At 60.5% G+C, this 12,177-nt stretch overlaps 1 protein-coding gene across 1 annotated transcript; it reads left to right on the plus strand.

Annotated features, from left to right (window-relative positions):
* Positions 1-8,191, plus strand: LOC134155112 (prominin-1-A-like). Its single transcript, XM_062601948.1, has 22 exons — positions 1-133; positions 1,338-1,402; positions 1,599-1,804; positions 2,212-2,332; positions 2,459-2,522; positions 2,870-2,959; positions 3,193-3,383; positions 3,460-3,534; positions 3,826-3,889; positions 4,140-4,311; positions 4,556-4,708; positions 5,171-5,294; positions 5,451-5,542; positions 5,703-5,787; positions 5,900-6,043; positions 6,290-6,361; positions 6,552-6,641; positions 6,771-6,824; positions 7,013-7,093; positions 7,405-7,473; positions 7,554-7,643; positions 7,893-8,191. The coding sequence occupies exons 1-22, from the start codon at positions 1-3 to the stop codon at positions 8,007-8,009; spliced, it is 2,352 nt and encodes a 783-aa protein (XP_062457932.1). The 3' UTR covers positions 8,010-8,191.
* Positions 8,192-12,177: the final 3,986 nt, after the last annotated feature.

The following is a 12,177-nucleotide window of genomic DNA, read 5'->3' on the forward strand; positions in this document are numbered from 1 at the left end:
ATGGAGCTGATGGGGAACATCTCGCAGCCTGTGTATGGCCCCGGCCCCGAGGCGCCGGGGAGCAGCACCCCTGGCCTGGTGGGGATGGTCCATGGATTCCTGCGGATGGTGCAGCCCAACGCCCTGCCCATAGGTGGGTGTGTAGTGATGGGGGGCTGGCAGTGGGGTGGGGGTGCTGCTTGAAGCTGCAGGGTCCTGGTTGAGTCTGAGCTCTCCTGTACTGAGACTGTCCATCTAGCATTTAAATGCTGGGGTGCTGGGTTAAGAGGGTTATTGTGGGGGCAAATGGAGGGGGATTCCTGACGACTGCCAGCTCTGTCCTGCTTGTGTCCCATCACAACTGTGGGCAGCCTCAGATGGGGCCCAGAGGAGGCTTTGTTGGCAGTGACACCCTGCAGAGTCCTGCCCCATCCTCCCTCCAGGTATCTTCATGCCAGGCAGAAGGTGCAGAGCAAACCCTGTGGTATCTGTAAGTCTGTGGGGCCCTTGCCTGACTTGCAGCCCTCTGTGCTTGCAGGTGATAAGGTGTACTTAGGCAGGACCCGGTTTGGGGCCACCAAAAGCAGCGTGTCCCAGTGCCAGTACCCACAGGGCAGCGTTGCAGGCACTCCCTCCTCCTCCTGCAAGGGGATGTGGGCTGGCACATCTCTCTCCCAAAGTGGTGACAGGTCCAATTGATCGATGCCAGGACCCTGTGGCTGCTTGATGCCCTGGGGCAAGTGCTGCCTTGCAGGCAGTTTTGCCACCCTGGCTGCTGGCACTTGTGCTTCCTCCTTCTCTGGGCCCAGTCCCTGCTTGCCAGCAGCTTGCAGGCAAACCTGTGGCTGGCAAACAATGTAATGGCTTTGTGGCCTTATTAGTGGCAGGCATATAGCAGGGCACAATCACACCATGGGCCAGCACAGCTTGTAATGAAGCCATGGGACACAGGCAGGACGAACTCTGGGGATCAGGAGGCAGCATGGTGGGTGGGGTTTGCCCCAGCATTCACACCACCCTCACACTGCATGGGATGGGCTGCAGGAGAGCAGCCCAAGGGCAGCCAATGTGGCTATTGGAGCATCCTCCTGGGGTGAGGACCCCCTTGCTCTGGGGACCCCTGTGAGCCTGGGTGCTGGGCAGTGCTTCTGAATGCAAAAGGCTGCGAGACACAAGGCTGAGGTGCAGCTGGAAGGGAGAAACATGCCATGCCCTCACAGCCACTCTGAGCTGCAGCACTGGAGGTCATGCCTGGTGCTGGGGGCCCCTCTCTGTGCAGAGCAGGGTATTGGGGCCCTCCTAGACAGCACCTCAGGGTCCAGCGCCTGCTCACTGTCCTCTCCGCTCCTTTTTCCCAGAACTCATCACAGGTTTTGGGCAGTCAGAGCGTGAGGAGGTGTCCACCGGGGAGGAAGTTGCGGAGGTGAGCAGGGAGCCAGCAGCCCAGAGCACCACGGGCTGGGGGATGCTGGTGGGTGATGCTCTGAGGCTGAGCCCTGGGTGATGGCCGGCAGCAAGGGGGGATGTGCAACCCCTGGGGGGGGACCCATCCTGGGTGTCCGGATGGGACCCTCAGAGCTGGGAAGACTTCATGGGCACTGCCTCTCTTCCCCTGCCAGCTGTTGCTGTACGAGCTGGGTTTCCTGGTCTGCACAGCCATCGGGCTGCTCTTCATCCTCCTCGTGCCGCTGGTGGGATGCTGCTTCTGCTGCTGCCGCTGCTGCGGGAACTGCGGGGGCCGCATGTACCAGAAGCAGGGCCGGCGGGCGGGCTGCCGGCGCAGGGCGCTCTGGGCCTCGGTCCTGCTGGTCTCCGCTCTCCTCCTGTGAGTGCGCTGCCCGGGAGGCTCCGGATGGGACCCAGGGGCGGGTGGAAACCCCGGCGCTTGGCGGCCGTGTCAGGAAGCTGCCATTGTTCACAGGAGCAGATCCCGGCGCGGCGGGACAAAGGAGAGGAAGCGGCAGCAGTGGGGAGCTGGCCCTGGGGGGCTGCGTGTTCCCGACAGCTTTGCTGTGGGAACTGCGGGGTGCACCCCGCACCGGGCTGCTCCTCTGTGCCTCGCTTTCCCGCGTTCCTCCTCTCTGGTCCCTTGGCTGTGTGCAGGGATGCTCTGGAAGCAGGGCTCGGTGGACTCTTCAGCCTGGGGTTGGTGTGGGTGGATTCAGGGGCTTCCTGGTGGGAGCATCAGGACCGAGCTCCCCACACACTGACCCTGCCACCCTTCCCTCGTAGGGCTGGTGATGTTTGCGCCTTCATCAGCAACACTCGCTTCTCCCAGGCTGTGTGCGGTACCTTCCCCAACGTCAACACCACCCTCAACAATGTCCGCATTTATGTGGCCTCCATCCCCCAGGCACGCTTGGGCCCCCTTCCCTGGCTGGAGTGGCTGACGGGGGGCAAGGGGCTGAAGGGGAGGACAGCAGCCCAAATAGCCCCCCGGGGAAGGGTCCTCACTGACAGCCCATCTCTGTTCCTGCAGCAAATCAATTATATCATCGACAGCAGCAATGTGCCGCTGAGCCATGCCAACCACAGCCTCCAGGGTGAGGCTTGGAGCACCCCCAATGCACCCACAGCAAGCAGGGCTAGGGGTGCTTCATGGGTGCCCTGCTGCTGTGCAGATGCTTGCTGTCTCTGAGGGCTGCTGGGCTGCCTCTCATGGGTTTGGAGTTTGGGGTCTCTGCTGGACTGCTGCTCTGCTCCAGATGCTGCTTTTCCCTATCCATGCTCCTCTCTGGGGAGGGTGATGCAGGTGGTGGCAGAGTGGCGGTGTTGCCTCTGCCCCCTGCCTGTGGGGTGGGAGTGGGATGGTGTCCCACACTGGGGGACTTTTTGGCAGCTCTCCTGCGAGCCTTGAGACCCCACCATTGACACCCTCCCATCTCTGCAGACATTGGGCTCAACCTGGGTGGCACGATCATGTCAAGTATCAGGAGTGGCACAGATGGGGCTCTGGGATCCCTCCAGTGCCTCTTGCAAGGTAATGGCCCAATCCATTGGAAGGGACTTGGGGGAGATGCCAGGGCTGAGAGCTGGGGTAGGTGCATGTTTGGGAAAGGCTCCCATGGGGGGGGGGTGTGTGTGTGTCCATCTGGCCTCCCAGCTGCAGCCTGGGGCAAACACTGGGACTTTGGGGTGTGCCCCTATGTCGCATTTTTTGTTGGGTCCCCGAGGTTCAGCTGGATGAGGATGAGCTCTGTGCTGTCCCCCTAGAGATGAAGACACTGTGGGCTGCCTTCAGCAGCATTGCCAGCACCCGCTCGCACCTCGAGGCTCTGCAGAGCAACTACAGTGAGCGGCTGGCCATCCTGCGGGATGGGCTCAACCAGACCCTGCAGCGCTGCGGCCAGCCCTGCAGCAGCGTGTCCCTGCACGGCCTGGCCTTCAGCGCCAACTTCAGCACAGTGAGGAGGCGCAGCATGTGGGGTGAGGGTCCTGCAGCCCCCCCGCAGCCCCCTCATCACAGGCTCTTCCCCACAGATCCCCAGTGTGGAGCAGCAGCTGGAGGCACTGCGTGATGTGTCTGACTCGGACATAGCACTTGATTTGGAGAGGGTAGGGGGTCCCTCTGTGCCTGGGTGCTGCTGGGCTGTGCTGTAAGGGGGTGGCTTGGGAAGAGCCTGATGGCAGTAAATTGCTGTCAGTAAAGGGAAGGGCTGGCTGGAGGCCTGCCTTGTCCAGAGCCTGCCTGCTGTGCTGCCAGCCCTGGGTGCTGAAGTGGTGGATGGGCACCGGGGGAGCCTGGCTGTCCTGTGCCACTGGGATCTGGGGATGGAGGGGATGTGCTGCTCAGCCTTGGGCTGCAGGCAGGGATGTGAGCTATACGCTGTGCCCCCCTACATGCAGGTTAATGACACACTGAACACGATCACTGACAAGGTGCAAGAGGGGTCCCAGGATGTGGTGACAAGTAAGCAGGGCTTTGTGCCCCTTGTGCTGAATTACCCCTCTCCCAGGGCTCTCTTTTTCCTTCTCACCCCATCCCTGTCTGGAACCCTCCCCTGCTGCTGCTCTGCTGCCTGCAGCCCTGGCTGTCCCCAAGTGCCACCCTGCTGATGCTGTCTTTGGCCACGACTGCCCCCTTCCCATCCTCTCTGGCTCCCCACTGCCCCAGGCTGTGGCAGCAGCTTGCAGCACCAATCTGTCCCCATCCCCTGCAGAGACCCAGGAGGAGCTGGGCCTCATCAGGCAGGAGATCAGGAGCTTGAAGGAGCAGTTGCAGGACCAGTTGCCACTCGGGGATGTGGAGGAGAATGTTGGGGCCTTCGTGGGCAACGCCACATCAATGCTGAACGAGTACCAGGAACCGACCATTGCCTTGGATGGGCTCAGGTAGGCAAGCGGATGCTGCCATCCCCTGGCTCCCTTGCCCAGAGAGGCTCAGGCTCTGCATCCTCCAGCTTCTGGAGATGGGGACTTGCTTGGTGCAGGTGGCCAGAACTGTGCCTTGCAGACACCTGTTCCCCTTTCCCAATGGGATGCCTGGGGGCTTTGTCCTCCCCTAGCTGGTGGGATGCTGGGCGCTGCTCGGGGTGCCACATCCTGCTGTGTGACCCCTGCCCCTCCTCTGCCCCAGGTGGAGCGTGTGTGTCCTCCTGTGCTGCATGGTGCTGCTGGTGGTTCTCTGCAACGTCGTTGGCCTGGTGCTGGGGCCCCTGGGGCTGAAGGAGAACGTGCTGCCCACCCAGCGCAGCAGCCTCTCCAATGCTGGCGGGAACTTCTTCATGGCGTGAGGCTCCCTTGGCTGCTGGGGATGTGTGGGAGCAGTGGGATGGGTGGACAGGCCTGGCAGGGGGATGCTCAAGCTGTTAAATCATCAGGTTACTGTGGCTGAACAGCCTGCATGACGGTAACTCACAGGGCAGGTGGTAAAAGCACGGGTAAAACACGGTGCTGGTGAAAGGAGCTCAAGCAGAGCCCATCCAACCACCACTGGCAGGGACCTGGCAAGTATGTGAGGTCCTGCAGCTCTGCAGGTGGCTTGCAAAGCTGTGCCCGCGTCTGAGCCCCAAGGTACAGCCTGTCTGTGCTCCTGGGGCCAAAGGCAGGGCGAGATGTGCTTATGAGAATGGTGATGCTTCCTGGTACTGCTGTGGGGCAAGGGGTGAGCAGGCTCCAGGCTCTGTTAGCAATGGAGAGCATCAACACTGGGGCATGTGGCCTTGGGTGCTGACAGTGTCTGTCCTGGCAGAGGGGTTGGCTTCAGCTTCATCTTCTCCTGGGTGCTGATGCTGCTGGTGGTGATCACCTTCGTGCTGGGGGGGAACACCTACATGCTTGTCTGTGAGTCCTGGCACAGCCAGCAGCTCTTCCAGGTGAGCTCTCCATGCGGAGACACCCTTGCCCAGACCCACTGCTGCCTTTCTGAAGGCCGCTGGTGCAGTGGAGGCGTTGCTGTGTGGTTTGGGATGCTCCTCCCAGTGTCCTGCCCTCCACCATACCTAGTTTTTCCATCATTTCCCTCCTTTCAGATTCTGGACACCCCTGGCCTGATCCCTGGCTTCAACCTGTCAGAGCTGCTGGGCCAGCAGGATGGCACAACAAACTTCTCAGAGATCTATAGGTGGGTCCCAGTCCTGTCACGGTGTCTTTGGGGAGGGGTACAACTGCTCAGCACCCTCGAATGCTCCCTGGGATGGGGGCAGCTTGCCCTGCCTGGGTGAGGACATGCTCCTGGTGGCCCTTGCCTGCCCTGTTTTCATTCCTATGTCCTCATCCTGCAGGCAATGCCAGCAAGATGCTGCCCTGTGGCAAATGCTGCACTTGGACCAGAGAGTGTCCTTGGATGAGCTCTCGAATATCAGCCAGGTGAGTGTGGGGTGCCAGGGTCTGGGGGGCAGAGCTGCAGATGTGGGGCTGCGAGTGGGGATACAGCGCGGGGCCAACACCGTGCCCCATCACGGTTCCCCTCCTCTGGCAGTACACAGGAGAGATCTCCACAGCCTTCGAGAAGATGAACATCACCCTGGACCCCATCTCCCTGCTCAGCCAGAGCCAGAGAGACTCGCTGACAAACGCCAGCCGGGCCGGGCAGCCCCCTAACTTCACCCTCACCCTGGAGCAGGTGGGCTGGGAGCACCCTAGCGTTGGGATGGGGGGGTCCAGATGTGTGTTGGGGGGTTCCACTGAGCCCTCCCCTTTGCTGCTGTGGGACTTCCACTGAGGCTCCCGGGGTGTCTCTTGCCATCCGTGTCACCCCTTGGGGCACCTCCTTCATGGGGGAGGCCCTGGCTCCAGTCTGCCCTGCAGGGATGGGGCATGCACCCCCCCGTGAGCCCCATTCTTATGGCTCTGTCTCTGCCTTTTCCAGCTGGATCAGAGCGTGACGCAGGGAAGCCTCTTGGATCTGGCTGCAGAGCTGGAGCAGCTGGGAGACACAGAGGTGGGAGACCACAGCACCTTGGGACCGTGGCCACCCTGTCCCCAAAGCCACTGGCTGTGTGGGACAGGCTCTGCAGACATGTCTCTGTACTGATCTGGGTACCAGAAAACTCCAGCCTGGCCCCACATCAGACGGCTGTGGTGGGGCGAGGACTCCATGGTGGGCATACCACTGACTGCAGCTCCTGCAGGGCTTGGATGTGAAAGAGGACCTGAAGGCTGATGCCCTCGAGTTGAGGGAGCTGGATAAGGAGATGCAGATGAGCTTCTCTGGGGAGCTGGTGAGTGATGCCCAGGTGGGGAAGATCATGGGGGTTCAGGCTTGTGCTCCCAGAGAGCTTGGAACCTGCTGGCATGGTCTCAGCTGAGCTGTGGGCTGCTCCTCTGACTCCCCCTCTCTCCATCCACAGCAAAGCCTGAAGGAGAACATCCACTTGGTGCAGAGCAGGGCTTCCGAGCTCAAGGTAAGCTGTGTAAGGGGGCCTCCTCAGCACACCCCGGTCCAGGGCACCCTGCATAGCACCCTTGAGGTTCCACATTGGATAGCGGGAGAAAACCTGCAGTCTGGGAGCACTGGTGGCTGCTGCCAGACAGGGAGAGATGTGAGGACCCCGCTTCCCTATCACGTTGCTGAGTGCACCTTTCACCCCAGGCACAGACAAACACTGCGCTGAATGAAGCCAGCAAAGCCCAGGAGTTCCTGGAAAGGGAGACCATGAACATCATTAAGAACGTGAGCTTGCCTTGCCCTGCTGCAGGGCTACCTTGTGGGGCTGGGACTGGACCCCCACATCAGGACCTCCCTCTGCTCAGGGATGCCAAACAACATCTGGCTGTTCATCCTGCCCTGTCAGCTTCTCTGGGGGTCCCTGCACCTCTGGGTGCCTCCTGCCTTCAGGGCCCTCCAGGCAAGGGGCTGGGGCAAGCCTTGCAGCCCGGTCGCTGCTGGGCTGAGATGGTGTGGCAGCCCTGATCCTGACACAGAGGGGGCATTGGGTGGGTTGGGGGTGCAGCACCTCCACTCTCTGCTTGCCCCTCTCCCAGGAGACGTGGGCCTTCCTGGAGGAGCTGTTGGACTTCTTTGAGACCTACATCTCCTGGGCCAAGAGCAGGGTGAGTTGAGCCTTCCTTGTTGGGGTAGAGGGGAGGACAGGCTGCAGGGTTCTGGGGACACTTGCATGTCCTGTCTGCAGCTGAAAGAAGATGTGGCACGTTGCAAGACCATAGCTCAGACCCTGGATAACATGGAGGCCATCACCTGCGACTACATCCTGGACTCTCTGGTGAGTGGGGCAGCGGTGTGTGCAGGGTGGCACATGTGTGTGGTGTGGCAATGAGGTCCCATCATGCACAGGATGAGGAGTACCTGTCTCTGTCCCAGCAAGCAGGGCTTGGCACCTTCCCAGCAGATTGCTGTGGATAAGAGCAAAGGCCAGGCTGTCGGAAGGGATGGATTGGTGGTCTTTAGGGGGGGCTGGGAGAGGCTCTTCCAGTCACTGTCTGGGCCCTGATGGCTCTCCCCCTGCACCCAGAATGCCTTCTGGTTCAGCCTGGGCTGGTGCACCTTCTTCCTTCTGCCCAGCATCATCCTGGCCGTCAGACTTGCCAAGTTTTACCGCCGCATGAGCATCGCCGATGTCTACAGGTGAGGAGTCGCCCACCTGCTGTGACCACACTGGGCCTGGGGTTCCCCCTGCACAGTGCAAACCGCCCCTTGGTGTGCCTCATGGCAGCCTGTGCGGCTGGTCCTAAAGTAACACAGGCTGGGGACAAGCGGCTTGGGACCTTCAGCCTCTGAGGACGGAGATGTTTTGGAGAAGAGCCTGGCTCTGCAGCTCCTCTTTGGGCAGCCCGAAGTGCATGCAAGCCCCTTCAGAGGAAGGAGCCTGGCTTGCATGGCATGGCTGCAGCTCCCAGCCTGGCTCGCGGGTCCGCCACCGACTCACTCTGCTTTGCACCATGGTTTGTGAGGGGTTCCAAAAGGGAGCACAGCACAGAATACAGCACGCTGCATGGTTGGTGCTGTTGCCACGAGGGAGCAGTGCTTGCTCATCCACCCATGGCCACCAGTGCCCTGGGGCTGCCCCCCAGCCTTCTGGGGCCCTTTTCCCTGTCTCTCCAAGGGCTCTCTGAGCAGCAGCCCCGCTGCCAGTGCAGCTCCAACCCCTGAGGGTAGCTGCCGAGGCCCTGCAGTGCAGCCGGTTTGCTGGGGGCTCCCTGTGCCCCCCCAACACCACTGTGCAGGGGTGCCAGGGTTTGCAGCACCCTCGTGCCCAGCACAGCCCCCGCCACCCGTCCTGCCTACCTGCCCCACTCCTCCTTGCTCCATGCCCCGGCTGTCCTGGGACCCATGCCTGGGCTGTACACGGTGACACGGTGGTGAGGCAGGCTGGGCCGTGCCTGCAGCGTGCCTGGTGGCCCCACCGTCTTCCACTTCCCCAGCAGCCAGCAGCTGAGCTGGTTGGAGACACAGGCTTGGCGCCTGGAAATGGGGGAACTGAAATCATGGCACTGGGGAGCTGTGTGCCACTGAGCTGGTGAGCATGGGGGCCCATGCTGCCTGCCCAGGGAGGGGGCAAGGGGGCTCTGGGGGCAGCCATGTTCTCGGGGCCTGTAGGAGCCCTTGCTCTGTGTCCATTGAGATGGGGCAGTCAGGATGGAGGGGACCACACCACCCTGCAGCCCCTGTGTCCTCCTTGTGTGCTCTGAGGGAGACCTTGTCCCACTGAGGGGTGCTGGGCTGTGCCAGGAGGCATCTTCTTGCCCCACTGACACTGTCCCCTTTTTTCTCCCCTCCAGGAATGAAGCTATGGAGATGTAAGTAGCAGTGGCAGGGCCTGTGTGGGGTGGGGGGGCAACTCCTGTGGCATGAGGGGGGACAGGGCACAGAAGGGAACAGGTGAGTGCAGGCCAAGGAGGGTGATGGCATCAGGGCAGGACTGGGAAGGTGGGACCTGTCCTGGGGTGCCCCCATCATTTTCCCACATCCCAAGTTTGAGGGTGCTGCTGCTCCCAGCCTCCGCCATGCTGGTGGGGCGTGTGGGAGTCTCTGTACCGTCTTTCCTGTGGGTGCAGGTGCCAGGAGTGGGATGGCATTTGGCCATCCCAGCGCATCCTGGCTCCCCTCTGCGGCTGGAGGTAACACGGGTGACCTTGGTTTTGCAGGCCCCCCACGTTCAACTTCTACAAAATCCCCCGGCCAGCCACAAGGCATTAGTGCTGCCCGCAGCATGGCTGCGGTGGAGATGGACACTGCACCTCTGGCTGCTGTGCCGCCTTCCGAGCGCTGGGGAACAGGGTGGAAACCCTCAGTTCCCATTATGTGACCATGCCCTGTTGCACACGGGAGGAGGGCTGCCTCTTGCACTGCCCCACGCGGGACTTTACCCCCCCCTCCACTGGACCCCGTGGGCTCAGAGCAGCTTGTGCCATCCGTGCCCCCGCAGCCTGCAGTGCTGGCCAGCGGGAAACTGCTCACCAGGCCCCTTGTTCTAAAAGGTATTTATTTTTGCAGGGAGCCTTGGCTCCAAGGCTGTGATTGTTCTGGTGTCAAACAATAAACAGGGCGTTTGTGTGCACTGCAGCCATGGGGCCGTGCTCTTCACATCCAGCTGTGCACTTCGTGTCCAGCTCTGAGGAATGATGCATGGGTAGGGGCAGAGAGGGTTCTCCACTGCTGGCCTGGGACTAGAAGGCTCCTGCTGCTGCACACATGCTCTGCCCGCAGCCAGCTCTTGGAGTCCTCACCCAGCCCATGGGTTGATGCAGGACCATTGCTCAGCATCACCGGTGCTGGGTGATGTTCCCCTCACCGGGCAGCCCTCTGCACCCACAGCTCAGTGGGTGCTACATCCTTCCCTGGGAAAAGCTGCACCAAGAGCCTCCTGTCCACAAGGCACACTCCATGCTGTCCCCAGCACCCTCCAGCTTTGTATCGCTGCTTTGTATCACTGTGGGTTTCTGTTTAGTTTATGGGGTGCCTGCAGCCTGCACCTCCCTGTGTCTACTGGGTATGGTAGCAATGACTTTCAGTGTCCACCCGTGCATGTCCCACACTGCTGCACAGCACAGAGGGGCCTGCCAAGAGCTGCATGCACAGTGGTAACAGATAAGCCAAGGGCAACTTGCTTTGCACCTATGGTGTTGCCTTGCGCTGCTCCTTGGTGCAAGCACAGGGACCATCCTGAAAGCCAGGACATGCACAGGGGATGTATGTGAGCAGCTTGCCTCATTTACCTTGTTGCAAAGTCCCAAGTCTCTCTGGAACAGAGCAACGGGGCTGAACTGGCCTGCGCACCATCCACTGTCACATCTGCTTTATCGCTTGTTCCATTTGCTTTCAGATCTTCTAATCGCTGCTTTTTTCCTCCAGGCCTTATCTGAAGCTGCCTTACCTCCTGCTATCTGCCCCTAGCACCCATCCTGACTGCACGGAGATCCATGCTTCCTATCAGCCTGATGAATCTGTCCTCTGGGGTGGTTCTGCCCACATGGATGCCTGCACTTTCTGGTCCTTGGGGGGGGGGATTTCCCAGCAGCCCTTGGAAAGCATTCAGCTCAGTTTTGTCTCTTGCTCTGCCTTTGCTATTCCCCACCCTGAACCCTCAGCCTCACGAACTGTGACTGCTTTCTGCTGATCTACAGGCCACGTATGGAGGTCTCTGTCCCCACTGTACAACGTTCCCTGCTTCCTCTTCCCTTGCTGTGCCTCAGGGACACCAGCCCATGCAGGACTGCTGGTGGCTTCGGTTTCTGCTCTTTGGCTTTGCGGGCACGGCTCCCTTCCTGCTCCTCTCTTCTGCTCCATCTCCTGCTATGGCCTTTTCTCTGCAGAGCTACTACTGGAAGGCAGGAAGCTTGACCCTCCTTGTTGTGTCACCATGGCCACCTGCACCCAAACCCAGCCCTGGCAATGAGAATCTGCCCCCAAATTACTGTGCAGCCTTTGCTGAAGTGGTCCTCAGCAGCTCCTCATTCAGTGCTGCCCCAGGGCACCATCCCAGCCCCTGGAGCCATGGCTCTGATAGGGGCAGGGTCTGTCCTCCTCTTCCTGAGCAGCCTTGGAAACAGGTGTGCTCATTGAAGAGGTGAGGACGGCTCATTGCAACTTGCCCACAGTGGCTGCTGCAGGCTTTCCTTTCACTCCAGACTTCCTCTTCATGTGAGCTGCAGCTGCCAGAATCCACTTCCCTTGTGTGGGAAGAAAACTCACAGCACCCACAGCCACAGCACAAGGCCTGCCATAGGGAAGGCCTCCTCAACAGCCAGCTAGCCTCTAGAGAACCGTTGCAGCAGTTCCTCTTCCCCTTTGCCAGACTTCTTCCATCCCAGGGACTTTCTGTAGCTGAGCCCTTGTCTGTGGCAGCCCTTGTCTGCATCTTCATAGCAATTTGACAAACCAGGCAGCTCTGCCACTGCATGCCTCAGGCAGCAGGCTCCTGTGGGAGCCAGCCTGGTGCTCCCAGATGCTGGTTTTCCAGCCAGGAACTAAAGGACAAGGTACAGCTCTTGAGAAAAAAAAATTCTCCCTTCCTCAACGCTATCTTGGGCCCAGCCACAGCCATGCACTGCCCACATGGTCCTTTTCTATGGCACACACATTCCTTCCTGCCTGCCTGTGTAAACTCCTTCCTCCATGGCTTCACAGTCATGAGCTGACTTCCACAGAGGGAATGGACTGCCTGGGCACACAGCTCGATCTCTGAGCCCAGAACGTACCAGTGGTGAGTTGAGCTTGGCCACTTTTCATCAGAAGCAGAATAAAACTGCCCTCCTCCTGAGGGTGCACATCTTAAACATCCACCACCACCCCAGGGC

The sequence above is a fragment of the Pezoporus occidentalis genome, unplaced genomic scaffold, assembly GCF_034315485.1.
Source record: "Pezoporus occidentalis ecotype Australia unplaced genomic scaffold, CSIRO_AGI_Poc_V1 ctg73, whole genome shotgun sequence".
NCBI lineage: Eukaryota > Metazoa > Chordata > Aves > Psittaciformes > Psittacidae > Pezoporus > Pezoporus occidentalis.